Source organism: Rhea pennata, chromosome 1 (assembly GCF_028389875.1).
Source record: "Rhea pennata isolate bPtePen1 chromosome 1, bPtePen1.pri, whole genome shotgun sequence".
Classification (NCBI taxonomy): domain Eukaryota; kingdom Metazoa; phylum Chordata; class Aves; order Rheiformes; family Rheidae; genus Rhea; species Rhea pennata.
In genome coordinates this window covers 15,958,463-15,972,705 of record NC_084663.1, presented here as the reverse complement: position 1 = coordinate 15,972,705, position 14,243 = coordinate 15,958,463, and the positions used below count along the sequence as shown (strand labels likewise).

Below are 14,243 nucleotides of genomic sequence, written 5' to 3'. Positions count from 1 at the left end.
GGGGCAGGGCAGCGGCGCGGGGGGCAGGCTGTGGGGCAGGGCAGGGCAGCGGCGCGGGGAGGCAGAGCGTGGGGCAGGGCAGCGGCGCGGGGGGCAGGCTGTGGGGCAGGGCAGGGCAGCAGCACGGGGGGGCAGAGCGTGGGGCAGGGCAGCGGCGTGGGGGGCAGGCTGTGGGGCAGGGCAGGGCAGGGCAGCGGGGAGGCAGAGCGTGGGGCAGGGCAGCGGCGCGGGGGGCAGGCTGTGGGGCAGGGCAGGGCAGCAGCACGGGGGGGCAGAGCGTGGGGCAGGGCAGCGGCGTGGGGGGCAGGCTGTGGGGCAGGGCAGGGCGGCAGCACGGGGTGCAGGCTGTGGGGCAGGGCAGCGGCGCGGGGGGCAGGCTGTGGGGCAGGGCAGGGCGGCAGCACGGGGTGCAGGCTGTGGGGCAGGGCAGCGGCGCGGGGGGCAGGCTGTGGGGCAGGGCAGGGCGGCAGCAGCTCCCCGAGCCGTGGCCGTGGAGCGCGGGGGAAGGAGCGAGCGGCGGCGCGGCCCCGCGGCGCCTTCGCCCGCCCTGCGCGGCGGCGTCTGGACCGCTTCCTGGCTCGGGTCTGCAGCGCGGGCTAACGCCGTGGCCGCTGCTCTGCGGGCACGGCCGCGTTTGCACGGTCTCCAAGGGAAGGGGTGCGGAGGAGGTTGTCCCGTGCGTCTGCTGGAAAGCGCAAGGGGGTTGGATCTGTAAGCTGGAAGAAGCTTGTTTCTGAGACGGCATGGCTGATGGATAAGTGTAAAAAAACTAGTAAAGGGAACTTGGTGAAAATGAATTAAGGGTATAATCTCCAGCCCTGTTTACTGTGGAGGCAACGGGACCGAATTCTGTCACTACTGCGGACAAGAGCCCTGCTAAACTAGCTACATAATGTGGTCCATTCGCGCCCCGAAGTTGCCCCGTCTCTCCCCGGCAGCGCACACGCGTTTGCTGTGCTGTGCTGCTCTCGCCTGCTCACAGTACTACGTGATTTAACGTGGAGCTGAGATTTGGAAGAAGGTTTTCAGCATGTGTCAGCACTGATGTGTAGCAGGACTCCTTTAACGTTAGGATCTCTGTTGAACAAAAGTTAACGCAAGCCGGATTTTTTTGGTTTTTGTCTCGAGCTGTTGAAGTGTCAGAACATTTTGTAGTAAAAAGCACCGCTTGAGAAGCTCAGATGTGCCCTTACTCCCCGTCTTGCAGCCGGCATTTCTGTCTGGTATGTCCCTGGTTATTGCTGTGCCAGTGAAGAAACCCATCAGACTGTGCATGCAAACAGGTCCGAGTGTCCTCTTAGCACCGTGGGTTTGAACGTGCCGAGCGCTGTGCAGGATGGGGTCCCTCGGGATTTTGATGGGAGAAGGAGCAAGTCCTCGTGCGAGGTGGTGCCCATGTGCGACGGCACAAGGAGCCTGGAGGATGCGAGAGGGGACACGTCCGCGGTGGCGCAGGTCGCGATGCGGGTGCTGGTCTGGGGAGGCGGGGGCTGGTGGGTGCCAGCTGCCCAGCGGGGAGGATTTGGCACGCACCACGCCATGGCCAGAGCCAAAATGGGTGAGATGGAAAGCACGTGGCGCAGACCTGCCCACTCACGTGTTCCTGCTGGTCTCCCTAGCGCTGCCAGCGGGACAAGGCTGCCGTGGTGTCCGGCAGTGGTGAGCTGCTGGGGCTCCCTTCCTGCAGCATGACTAGCTCTCGGTGCCATCCCCTCCTTTGCCCCCTCCAGTCTGTCAAATCGTGAGGTCTTTGGGGCAGGAACACTCTTCTAGCTAGGTTTGCATCCTCCCTTACAAAATTGCGATGGCGTAGTACCGCTCTGCTACAGCGTTAAAATAATGTTGTTCATCAAAACTGTCTTGATGGATTTTTGTTCTTCTGGTGAAGAAGCATCCAGCGTTTCAACCAGGCACGAGCCAGGCTTGCATCCAACTGTTTTTTAAAGGATGCATCTTGTAGTGACCACAGCTTGGTTGACGTGCTTAGCTGCAGATTGCAATTCCAGGTGTACGGATGCTGAATTCACAGTAGAGTTAACCCTGTGCTAAAAGGACCCCGTCACTGCAGCACTTGAACCTCGCTGGAGGGTTCTGTCCCAGGGAGAACTTAATTTCCAAGCTATTTCCTAAAAGCCAACATAATTTCACACATATTTTTGAAGGTGCAATTTTGTGTGTGTGTGTTTATACAGAGTCAAGTCAATGATTTTCCATAAATGTTGACTTTGATTCTAAATTCTGCAGGAAAATATGTATTGCTGAAAGAGATTTCCTGAAACTAATTTAGATAGAAAACATACCTCTCATAAAACTAGAGTTTATTGAATTCCTGGCATATTTTCCATCTGACTTGCAATTTGCATTTAATTCAAAAAGGTAAATACACTTTATCGGTTAAAAAAAAAACCTTTGATGCCTCTGGCAGGCAAAATGACTGGAATGTGATACTGATGGAAAATACCCTTATCTGCAGGAAACAACTATTGCCCTTCGGATAAAATCGGTAATGCTGATTATCTTGTTGTTTCAGGAGGACAAGAAATGTTTCATATGCGACTCCGAGAATCCCTTCCACGAGACTCTCAATCCTGATAGTCACCGCATTGAAAACGTGGTCACCACGTTTGCTCCGAACCGCCTGAAGCTTTGGTGGCAGTCGGAAAACGGTATGCGGCTCGCCTGGGAGCCCCCGCCAGGGCCGGGGGTTGTTGTCGGACCTTCTTTTGTTTCAGGCCACCTTGGTGTTTGCTCTTATCTCAAGCCTGGCAATTAGCGCTGCTGGCGGGAGCCCGCGGAGAGCAGGGGGCTGAGGAAAACCGGCCGCCGGTGTGCGCGCCGGGCCCTCGGCAAAGTCCCGCGAGCCCTCCGGGAGCGCTGCGCGGAGTTCTCCGAGCACTTCCGCACGAGCTTTTCCTCGAGAGAAAAGCTCTGCGCTGGCTCCGGCGTTGCTGCCGCTGCCGAGGGGAGCGGGAGCATCTTCCGGGAGCGAATATCCCGGCGGCGCCGCGGGAGCCGCTCTGCCCGGCGCCGGCGCGGGGCCGCGTGCGGAGGGGGCTCGGCCGCCCGCGCAGAGGGGGCACGGGGACGGTGAGACCCTGGCCCCCCGGCCCCCCGGCCCCCCGAGGAGCGAAGCGCCGCCAGCCTCCCCGCGGGGCAAGCTGCCGTCCCGCTGCCCCCGTCCCGCTTCCTCTGCCGAAGGAGGAACTGAGCGCCAGAAACAAGCCTGCAAGTTAAAAAAACCAAAAAACAAAAAACAAAAAAACAAAAACAAGAAGAAGAAAAAACACATTATTTTGTTAGCGGTTTTTTTTAACCCTTTCTCTGTCCTTTACTGCTCTGCCCCTTTTATGCTTATGCTTTTGGCGTGCCAGGATATACAAACTAAGGAGCCTAGACTTTCTCAAACAGCAGTCCTACCAAAAAACCCGTGAGCCAGCTCTGAAAGCCGGATGGACACGATGGGGCTTCTGTAAACATGTGTGGCAGTGGCTATCTTGCCGTATGTCAAAATAACACAGTGATGTTTGCAACGTTGCTGTTGCCCGATAAAGAAAGGTTTTCGCTAAATCCTTTTTAACCATTTAGACTAAGCTAGCAAGCCACTTGTCTCCACTGATGATTCTCTTCTGGCCTTCCGAATAGTTCATGTATTTTGCAACAGGCTTGGCAGCATTCACACAGAAAAGTTCTTAGCTCGTAAGGTCGTGAAAGTGTCCTTCAACGATAAAAAACAACTGATTCTCTCTGTCTAATTCATATTTTCTTTCATTTAGGAATACAGCATAAGGGATCATTGCTGCATATTCTATGGGAGGTTACAGCTTTTTGAAAATTAAGCCTTTTATTGGTTCATTCTTTTCATTTCTTACTCTTCCCCCCCCCCCCCCGTAAATATTACTTGATTTTTTTTATATGTATATTTCTCACCACAATGTAATTAGTATCCAGCTGTTTTGAAAGGTCTTTTTCACATGACAAAATAACATTTCTAACTGTTTTTCTTCCTTTCCATTTGGAGTCCTTCACCATATGTAGCACGGTTTGGAAAACTTCTTGCTTGTCACCAGTCAGAGGAAGACTTTGGTGATGACGAGAACCAATCCATGAGTTTCTGCCGGGGTGAATTAGCACAGTTGTGCTCCCTTCCTCTGCTGATGCCCGCAGCTCTGGAGCCAGGTGTGAGGCAGAGCCGTGTCACCTCAGGCCACCAGCCAGAACACTGTGACTTGCTCACAGGCAAGCACTGGTGTGATAGTTGGATTAGGATTATTTCAAAAACAGGCTGCAAGTGAATTGTTACTGCCTTAGGATGGACAGGAGAGTCCAGAGCTGGTGAAGAAAGATGGGAAATACTCCCAAATGGTGAAATTTAGGGTGTCAAGACTGCAGGCACTCATGGGTCTGCTGCTAAGAGAAGAGCTGCTACATGTGGGCACAGTCCAGGGTCACCGGCGAGGTCTGCCCTCCTGCATCCTCCAGGTTACCAACCGCTGAGCGTAAGGGCGCTTTTGGTCTTGGGCTTCGGGCGTAAAGTGTTTGCTGCAGACGATGGGCACTGTTATCCCACGTGTGGTGCAACCTTCAGCAGGTCCTTGGTCCTCCCAGCAACCTTGGGAGCAGGTCCTCTCCAGCCAGTCCTTGAGGCTGTGCTAGCACTACACCGCATATCACTCCAGTACAGCAGAGCCTAACGACAGGGAAAAGCATCTGTCACCGGAGAGAGGAGCTTCTGGGGAAATCGTGGTGTAGAGGCTGATGGGTGTCCTTGTTTTCTTTTCTTTGCCCCTGCAGGTGTGGAGAACGTGACCATACAGCTGAACCTGGAGGCTGAATTTCATTTCACTCATCTCATCATGACGTTCAAGGTAAGGAAGCCGTAGTGTGTCCCAGCCCTCCGGGGGAGCGCTGGCTAGTGCCCGTTCGGCACGCCTGGGCGTCGTGACCCACGTCACCGCTTCCCTCCTTCCTTGGACTAAAGAAGATGTGTAACACAAGGTACTGTAAAATCCCAATATGAAGAAACAGACTTTAAAATGTTTATTTTAAAGCACCTTTGGTGTGCAGGGGCAGTGCACAGGGACTGCGAGTTTCTCATTTTTGTTAGGTACTCTGGATGCATAGATAACACCTTCTTTGGATAAACTCAAATCTCCTAAAATACAAGGAGATGAGAGCTCTCCTCTGTCATTGACATCCATTTGATATTTGGGATTTGGGCTTTGTTTAAGCTATTTTGCCTGAATTTTAGAGTTATCGACCATTAACTGCTGTTGAACCCGCATAGGAATGGTGAGTTGTGACTTGTGTTTAAACTTTCAGCTGTGAGAAGCTGTGGAAGGAATTGCACCAAAGCTGGATTTTATGCTGTTTGTTTCTCTCTCTAGTGTTTGTGTTTTAGAAGATGATTAGCAAAATCGTATGGTAGCAAGGATTTTTCCTTAAAAAAAATTTGGCCGTGGGATCAGTTTTCTTTTGGCAAATGGAAAGGTCTTCAGGAAGAATGAACATCTGTACACAATGTGGCTTTGTTTCTGCTCAAACAGATGTCTTGGAAGGGCAGATTGTCTCCCATGTGTCCTAAATCACAGCAAGTACTCATGGCAACCTTCAGCAGAGGTTGCAGGGACTGCACTTCTGCAGGCCCCAGTCCCCACGCTTTGTACGTGAACAAATTTGCCTTGTTGGCTTTCGAGGAGAGCTGCTGGCTTTATCTTGGGTGTCTCCCCCTGCCCAGCTCTACTCTGGCAGTGCATGGTGGCTGCAGAGGAGTGGTGTCCTCTCCTGCCACCTCGGTCAGGGACTGCTCCGCTGCAGGAAGCAGCAGGTACAGGGACGGAGACCGTGGCCATGGTGCGTAGGCGCAGTGGGAGCGCGAGCGCAGGCTCTGGCTGGACCTGTCATGGCCCCAGGGCACGCGCGGGGCTGGCGGCTCAGCTGGCAGACGCACCGAGCATGGAGGGCTCAGCGGACTATTCCCGCGTGAAACCCGCTGTGGAAGGTGCAGATGTTGCACGTGCATGTTTTTGCTGGTGTCAGGATTTCCAAAACGAACGTGGGTGGCAAGCGTGACCATCCGAAATGGGGCCAGGGAGGGAGTGGTGGATGGGGACATGGATTAGCTTGGGGCAGGGAGGACACGGCTGGCCGTGGAGGCAAACGTGGGAGGGATTTGGCCCATGCCAGGGCCATCAAGGCTGGCAGGGACAGGACTGTGGGGTGCCCTGGGGAAGTCTGTTGGGGAAGGACAGTTTTAATGATGATTTGTTGACTATATTTGTGGGATTTACACTTGAGCTGATTCACCTCTGAGTTGCTACACTTTTTCTTTGTAAGTTGTAAGACATTTGTAAGATATTTTCAGCTAGAAAGCAGAAAAAAACTTTCCTTCCAACTGTGAAAGAAATGTTTTTGTGCTCAGCTCTTTGAGTGTCCTGTCTAAAAATGTAAAACTTATGAAGAGGCTGCTGTTGGCGTTAGCCAGTTAGTGCGAGACTGGTGTTAAATCGATATTTGCATTTTGAAATGCAGTTCATAAATTGAAACATTAAGATCATCATAAGATTTTTAAATTAAAGGGTCGGGATTAAAAATATTTAAAAAAAATCTCAGTACCTAATTCTTCTTGAGTTGAATGCATGTAGCTAAGAAGGAAGGTGGTTTAAAACAAATGGAGCCTGCCAGAGTTTGGTCAAAGCCAGCTCAAGTAGGGTCACTGGGACGTGTGGGAGCCCAGCACGGTAGGAATGAGTGAGCTGAACTTTTTGATCTCCTTCAAGAGGAAGATTTTCCTTAGTGCAACACAGAGGACAGCTCTTAGGGCACAGTGAAAGGTAGTGTGGACAGACAGAGAGACGTCGGCATTAAGCCTTTACTGTCCGTCCCAGAGAACTTGCTCAGCAAGAATTTCTGAGAAAATCAGCAAGCCCTGAATGTGGGTGCCCAGCTCTGCCCAGGCCTCCCAGTGGGGCAGGAGATGAGGCCCATGAGGTCTCCACCAGCTCCAAATGTGGGAGATACAGCAAGGAGCTACAGCAACCCAGAAGGCTGCGTTTCTTTCTACGAACAGTGGAAAACAATTTTGTTTCTCTAATGCCCTACTTCAACCTGCAGTTTTAAAGGGGGATTTGGAATCTGAGAAACATAGAAGTTTGCTTGTTGGTTATATGTTTATTTAACAGCTTTTTTTATTGGAAAACTAAATGCTGCCTTTTTAAATAGATTGATTTGGTGTGGGTTATTTCAACAAATGTGATGATCTGCCTCTGAGCAGAAGGTAGAATATCAGTAGTAAAGGATAAAAGGCCAAATATTGGAAATACTCAGTGCAGAAAGGGAGAGAAAGCTTAAAATGCAGACCTGTGAATTGCTCATACTTACAGGTACCAACTGTAAATGCGAGTGGTAATGAATAGCATATGATCTCTTCCGATTTTCTTATTGTTAGACATTCCGTCCTGCTGCAATGCTAATAGAAAGATCATCCGATTTTGGGAAAACGTGGCAAATATATAGGTATTTTGCGTATGACTGTGAGAGCTCATTTCCTGGAATTTCAACTGGACCCATGAAGAAAGTGGATGATATAATTTGTGATTCCCGATACTCTGACATTGAACCTTCAACTGAGGGAGAGGTTAGAGTGCTTTCGTTTATTTATTTATTTTTCCTACAGACTTTCCTCCGTACAAATTCAGGTCCTCTTATTTTTGAAGCTGAATGTTTCGTTGTACTGTTTTTCCTGCAGGTAATATATCGTGTTTTAGATCCTGCTTTTAGAATTGAAGATCCATACAGTCCAAGGATTCAAAGTATGTATGCAGTTACCTTCCACTCTCTTTTGAAAGCATTTCTGTATTTATTTAGTTACTGTTAAAAGGCTAATAAGCCATGAAGTCATGCATTAACCTGGAAAATAATTTTGAAATTAGCCATACAGCTTTTCTTCCCGACTCAGACAGTGATCACCTGGGAAAATAAGGAATGGCGTTGTCTGCTCTAGTGAATGCTCTTATACATATCATTGTATTTGGTCCTTTTTTCATTGATCAGGCAGTTATTGTGATCCCCTAATTGTGCGCTATTCTTTAAACGAAGAAATAGAACTACAAATAAATCATTTTGCTTTTCTCGCTAAAATCATAAAACATAAGACTCCTTGATGTTACTCTTGTTACACTCTTGGTGTTACTGAGTCCACAGGGATCTGATTGTAAAACAAAAATGAACATAATAATCTTTCAGGGTCATTAAAATCGCGGAGTGCAGACAGACTGTTGCTTTGCTCTGGTGTGGCTAAAAGAGAAGCTTCATTAGGCATTTGGCCTGTGTAGGGCCCTGCAGAGTTTGGCCTGAAACTTGACCTCTGATTTCATTTTCGTTCTTAGTTTCAGTTAGCATCCTTCAGTGTCAAGTTAACTGGAGCAGAGGAAAATAACTGAAATAGAAGAGTATCTGCTAATGGCTGTATCAGTTGCATGCTTTTTAACCAAAGTTTTAAAGGAGAAACTATGATACTCTGCTTTCATTGGCTTAAAGTGCTACTTCAAGCCTAGTTTCCACCCTGTAAAAAAACACAGGCTTCAAACATCAAGTATACAAGTAGATAGATTTAATTGCTGGATTTTTTTTCTTCCCACAAATTACCCTGTGAGAACTTTTACTTTGTATTTGTTTAGTGATAAGTTGTTACATTTTTCAGCAAAATAAAACATTAGCTAGGAAGATTGGGCATATAAGGAAGAAAAAGACATTTGTGTCTAGTTTTCAACCAAGCTGTTTTCCAAAAGACTCATAATTCTTAAATTGCCTGATGTCCTTGTCAGCAGTTCCTTAATATCAGGTCTGAACTAAGTTACACGGTTATTAACCTAGAGTAAATCATTGCAGTTTCTGGAATTTGAGACTATGAAGTGATGTGATTTCAGTGATGTGTAGTGTATGAGCCCAGAAGTTCGCTCTGATATGATGTGCTTACAGGAGGAGCACTATCTGGGAAGTCGTGTGTTCAGGCTGCCGCTCTCCTGGCTTCCTCCCATTCAGTGCAGTAAATAATTCAAAAACGTGGGTTTTCTTGGTGTTCCCCGCAGACCTATTAAAGATCACAAATCTGAGAATCAAATTCATCAAGCTGCACACGCTGGGAGATAATCTCTTGGATTCAAGGATGGAAATCAGGGAGAAATACTACTACGCCATTTACGACATGGTGGTTCGCGGGAACTGCTTCTGCTATGGACATGCCAGCGAGTGTGCGCCAGTGGACGGCTTCAGTGAGGAGGTGGAAGGAATGGTAAATATTCATACTCTTCTCCACAAAAGCTTGCCTGATTCTGCCTCTCTTAATCTCTGAGCAGTGATATAAAGATATTAAAGCAGGAAGATGACAGGGACTGGCTTCTCCCTCTACCATTAAAATGATCTGTCATTATTGGTGTTAATTAAGCACAGGGAGCTCAGGTAAGTTGAAAATTATTTTAGCAGACTGAATTTCCTTTTCTAATTATGTTAAAGATGAAATTAAAGGCAGCAATGCAGAAGGAGAATTGCCTGTATGCAGCCAGAGCTGAGTCTGCTGCTTGACCTGATTGCCCTACAATGACCTGAAATAAGGGCACCGAAGGCTGAAACACCTTCCTGAGTCAAGCACGACTTGTGCTTGTATCGATCCTTATCAGCTGAGAGGCAGACTATCAGTTTGCATAGCTAAATGCATAATTAATTACCAGCAGACTCTCGAAGAAAACCCCGAAGCCTGGGTGGCATGCTCGAAGCCTGGGTGGCATGCTGGTGCCGGAGTGCCACATCCTTTCTGGGCTCTGGTTTTCCCCCTGATTTGTGCCTGACGAGCAGTAATAGGACTCCTGTTAATGAGTGAGCTATTAACGGGATGAAAACGTGGAGGCACATGGGAAGGAGCACGGGTGGCCCCGGGACGCGCTCGGCGGGAGCGTCCCTCTCCCCTGAGCAGCAGCAAGGTGGGCTTTCCTGTGAAAGGCACAGCTCTCGTCCCCACCACCGAAGGTGGTGGCTGTCACGCCTGCACCGCTGTGTCTGCATCCTGGTTCTGCACGTGCTGAACCCTTTCGATAGATAAAGCCCATCCAAGATGCAGTGGTCTGTTGTCTTTACTGATGCTCCAAGAGCAAGGTATTGCTTGAAAAAAGCCACTGGGCTCTGAAAAGTGTCATGCTGCTGTAACTAGATACATGTTAGTAGCTAATTAATAGCTAATCAACAGCTAATTATTAGCTCCAAGAGGCTTTTGTGATTACTTGGGTGGGACTGTGCTCCCCTTGTTCCTGTGTGAAAGCATTTATTCATGCATTAGTTCCGGTAAGGAAAGAAAGACAATTTTTTATGGCTACATTTTTATCTAGGCAGGTGAAGGACACTCTGTGGCCCTTTATGTCCTCTATATGCAATCATATGCATTAAAGTATATCCATAAGTATAAGCAAAAGTATATCCAAAAAACATATGCAAAAGTATATCCATTATATACTAGCTGTGTTTTGAACAAACTGGAGGAGCGTCCTTTTTCTCTGCCTTTTTTTATAACTGAATATATCACTCTCATTTTTCTGTTTTAACGGTAGGTCCATGGGCACTGCATGTGCAGACATAACACCAAAGGGTTAAACTGTGAACAGTGCTTGGATTTCTACCATGACTTACCCTGGCGACCAGCCGAAGGCCGCAACAGCAACGCATGCAAAAGTGAGTTTAAGTAAAATACAGACCTGAGGCCCAGAATATTTTGGGGGGACTGGGCTCTTACTTTGCTTTTTGTCTTGTGTCGTAGAGTGCAACTGCAATGGCCACTCCAGCCAGTGCCACTTCGACATGGCCGTGTACATGACCACCGGGAACACCAGTGGGGGCGTCTGTGACGACTGCCAGCACAACACGGTGGGGCGCAGCTGCGAGCAGTGCAAGCCCTTTTACTTCCAGCATCCCGAGAGGGACCTGCGGGACCCCGACGTCTGCGAGCGTGAGTGCCGCACCGCTGCCCGGGCCGCGCGCGCGTCCTCTCCGGGAGGTCGGAGAACTCGGGGCGATTCGGAGAACGGAGAGGAGCCCTCGCTGCGTCTCGCCCGCCCGGCCCTTCCTGCAGCCAGCGCGGTGCTCGTGGCGAGGGACCGCTGTTATCTTGGAGATCTTGTGCCTGCCTTGGCTTTTTTCTTTCCAAGAATCTGGAATTATTGGGCCATTATACATTCAACTATGTCGTGTTAAATGCTTGTAATAGCAATACCCACCTGGTGCAGAGCAAATGACTTTAAGCAATTTGATGATGTGAGAATTGGCCTTTTTTTTCTCTCTCTCTCTTGCTAGCAGTTAACGTATGCAATGCTTCCCTCGTAGCTTGTAACTGTGACCCGGCTGGGTCCCAAAACGGTGGAATATGTGATCGCTACACTGATTTCTCCACGGGTCTGATCGCTGGGCAATGCCGTTGTAAATTGTTTGTGGAAGGAGAGCGATGTGACCTCTGCAAAGAAGGGTTTTACGGCCTGAGTGCCGACGACCCAGCGGGCTGTCAGTGTGAGTAGAAACATGTGTTCCTTAGTGTGGGATCAAAAGCTCTGGGAGGAACTGGTGGGGCTGGGTTGTGGGGTGGGTTTTTGTTTGTTTGAGTTCTTGTTTTTCTTAAAGGAAACCCATTTTTATAGATTTGCTGTAACTTGGAGGCCCCCCGCCACCAAGGGGGGGAGAGGCCCCCCATTCCACTCCCCAGCTGATCCTCCTAGTACGGGCCCTGGAAATAGGAGAATCCTCCTAGTATGTTTTTAATTGTAGGATTCTGAGCCAGGGGTGGGAAAAGTATGCCATAAATCTCTTTCCTGGGGAATTAAAGGAAGTTTCACGGTAAATATTTAAATTGGACGCTGCGTAAAAGGTAATTGAACCCCGTGTTTTAACTCACCTATTTGTATTTCCCAATTGCAGCCTGCGCGTGTAATCCCCTGGGGACCCATCCCGGAGGGAACCCTTGCGATTCGGAGACGGGGAGCTGCTATTGTAAACGTCTGGTGACGGGAAAGCAGTGCAGCCGGTGCCTGGTAAGCCGCTGCGGTGGGAGTGAGCTGGAAGACACGGGCGCGAGGGAGAGCAGCGCGCGGGAAGCGCGGCGCCAGGGCTGGGGCGGGTTGGCGGGGCGGGTGACGCAGGGGGCTGTGATCTCCCCGAGGTTTGCTCGCGCCCCGGGGCCGGCCGGCAGTGGGAGGGGGGCGGCCGCGGCTCCGGGAGGGGGGCGGGAGCGCCTTGGGAGGCGGGTGGGTTAACCCAGCAGCCCGTGACAGCGGTTGGGGTGTTTTGCCCCGCAGCCCGAGCACTGGGGCCTGAGCAACGACATGGATGGATGCCGGCCTTGCGACTGCGACCAGGGGGGAGCCCTGAGCAACAAGTGAGTCTCTGCCCCGTTGCTCTCTCTTAATCATTCAGCCTGGTGCGCTTCACTTCGTTTGCCGTCGCAGCCCCCAGGGCTTCGTGCGCTCTGGAGAGCCGCATTTGTAAGCATCTTTACCCTCTGGCGTGCGGAAAGTGGCTGACTTTGAGTGCGGAAGGTAGTGAGGGACGTGCCCGTGTGTTTTTCGTGCTAGGGCCGCCTCCGTTTGCACCACCAGTGCGGAAAAACACGTGAAACTGGTTTCAGTGTGGTTGTTGCCTTCTCTGAGCCAGGCTACAAACCAGCCGCGGGTTCGTTTCCATCTTTCCTGTATAAATCATTGCACGATCCCTGCCAAACGTCACTGTCCCCGCAGCGGAGCAGGAGTCGGACCGTGCCACGGGCAGGCAGCTGCTCCGGGGCTTTGCCCCGCGCACGCGCCGGGGACACACGGGTGGGATGCGGAAAAGTGTCCTTTGGGCACACGGAGAGTTTTCGTAGGAAAACACAGATTTTGTAGATGCGTCTGTGGGGCAGTGTCTGAAGAGTCCTGGCTGCGACGTCTGCTCGGGGAGCCCCGAGGGCGGCCAGACCCTCCTGTGGCGGGTTCAGGGCGCTTCGCCGCCTGCTAGGAGAGGGCCTGAGGCCAGGCTTTCGGCAGGGACATGCCCCATCTCTCTCTTCTTTTTTCCTTTCCTTTTTTTTCTTCTCTTTTTTCTCTCTCCCTCTCCCTCTCCCTTTTTCCTTCACAGCCCCCTTGCAATGTCTCGCTTTTGCCCAACCTCTGCGGCGTTTCCCGGCGGGGGGGTTAGGTGTCTCCCTCCGGACCCCTCCGACCGGCGGGGGCACGTTTGGGACCAGAGTGCGCAGGCGGGACGTCCGCACCGGGGGTGGCCAGGGGCACATCCCGCGCGGCGTCTTCCCCCGCCGCTTCCCACGAGCGGTTGCCCCTCGGCAGGCAGCGGCGGAGCCTCTGCTCACGGCTGCTCTGGGGTCGTCGCTTGCACGATGCGCTTGCACGTGCCAGCGCGGGCACAGCTGGGCGTCGGGAAGCGCCGCGTCTCCCGCGTCACGTCTGACGGGTGCAAACCCCCTCTTCTCCCCTCGCAGCTGCTCGAGCGAGTCCGGCCAGTGCGAGTGCCGGCCCCACATGTTCGGCCGTCAGTGCAATCAAGTCGAGCCGGGCTATTACTTCATCTCGCTGGACCATTACATCTACGAGGCCGAGGAAGCCGGCTTTGGCCCTGTGAGTAGCAGTTCAGATCCGTCGGTCAGCACAGCTGTGCGAAAGTTGTGTTTAGCCGCTGGGTGTTCAAAAGAGCCTATTGCATAACTCGATTATTTTGCAAAGATGATGTAGAAAAACACAAAATTGAATCTTACCAGAAAACTGTCAGTCCGTAGCTGTTCAAGCTTAGTATCAATAAATAATGCAGTAATTTAGGGGGAGAGACTCTGATTTTGCTTCGTGAACCTGTTTCTTTGGTCGCTGACTGTACAGCGTGTTCCCTGCCTCTGTCCCTTTCTTCACTCGCTGCGTGTGCCCTCGCTTCTCTTTTCCGCCTGTCTCAAGCGTGCCGCGATGCCGCCACGGCCCTTTTCTTTGCTGCTGCAGAAACGGGAGAGAGGACATCTAAGCGCAGTGCCATCTGTTTCGGAGTTTCCATAAATCAGTGGGGTTTCTTTATTAATGACTAAAAATACAGCTGATTGTGGAAGAAATGGGTCTTGTACGCGAGGTTACCTCTGGTTGGTTGTGCCCACTGGTCCCACATATCAGAGTCTTTAGTTCTTTCCATTAAATGAGAGTGCAGCCTCGCTTTTAATTCATTAATGGCAGCTAGGTGATTATATC

The 14,243-nt window shown here is 50.8% G+C and overlaps 1 protein-coding gene across 2 annotated transcripts in view; it reads left to right on the top strand.

The window, feature by feature from the left end:
- The window catches only part of LAMB1 (laminin subunit beta 1), a 41,144-nt gene that overhangs the window by 758 nt on the left and 26,143 nt on the right, over positions 1-14,243 (top strand). For both annotated transcript variants that reach the window (XM_062582375.1, XM_062582365.1), the window contains exons 3-13: positions 2,531-2,666; positions 4,792-4,865; positions 7,445-7,633; positions 7,745-7,808; positions 9,087-9,289; positions 10,596-10,716; positions 10,802-10,990; positions 11,365-11,544; positions 11,950-12,062; positions 12,327-12,406; positions 13,499-13,634. In XM_062582375.1, coding sequence (XP_062438359.1) covers positions 2,531-2,666; positions 4,792-4,865; positions 7,445-7,633; positions 7,745-7,808; positions 9,087-9,289; positions 10,596-10,716; positions 10,802-10,990; positions 11,365-11,544; positions 11,950-12,062; positions 12,327-12,406; positions 13,499-13,634 — 1,485 coding nt within the window. The remainder of the gene's footprint in view (positions 1-2,530; positions 2,667-4,791; positions 4,866-7,444; positions 7,634-7,744; positions 7,809-9,086; positions 9,290-10,595; positions 10,717-10,801; positions 10,991-11,364; positions 11,545-11,949; positions 12,063-12,326; positions 12,407-13,498; positions 13,635-14,243) is intronic.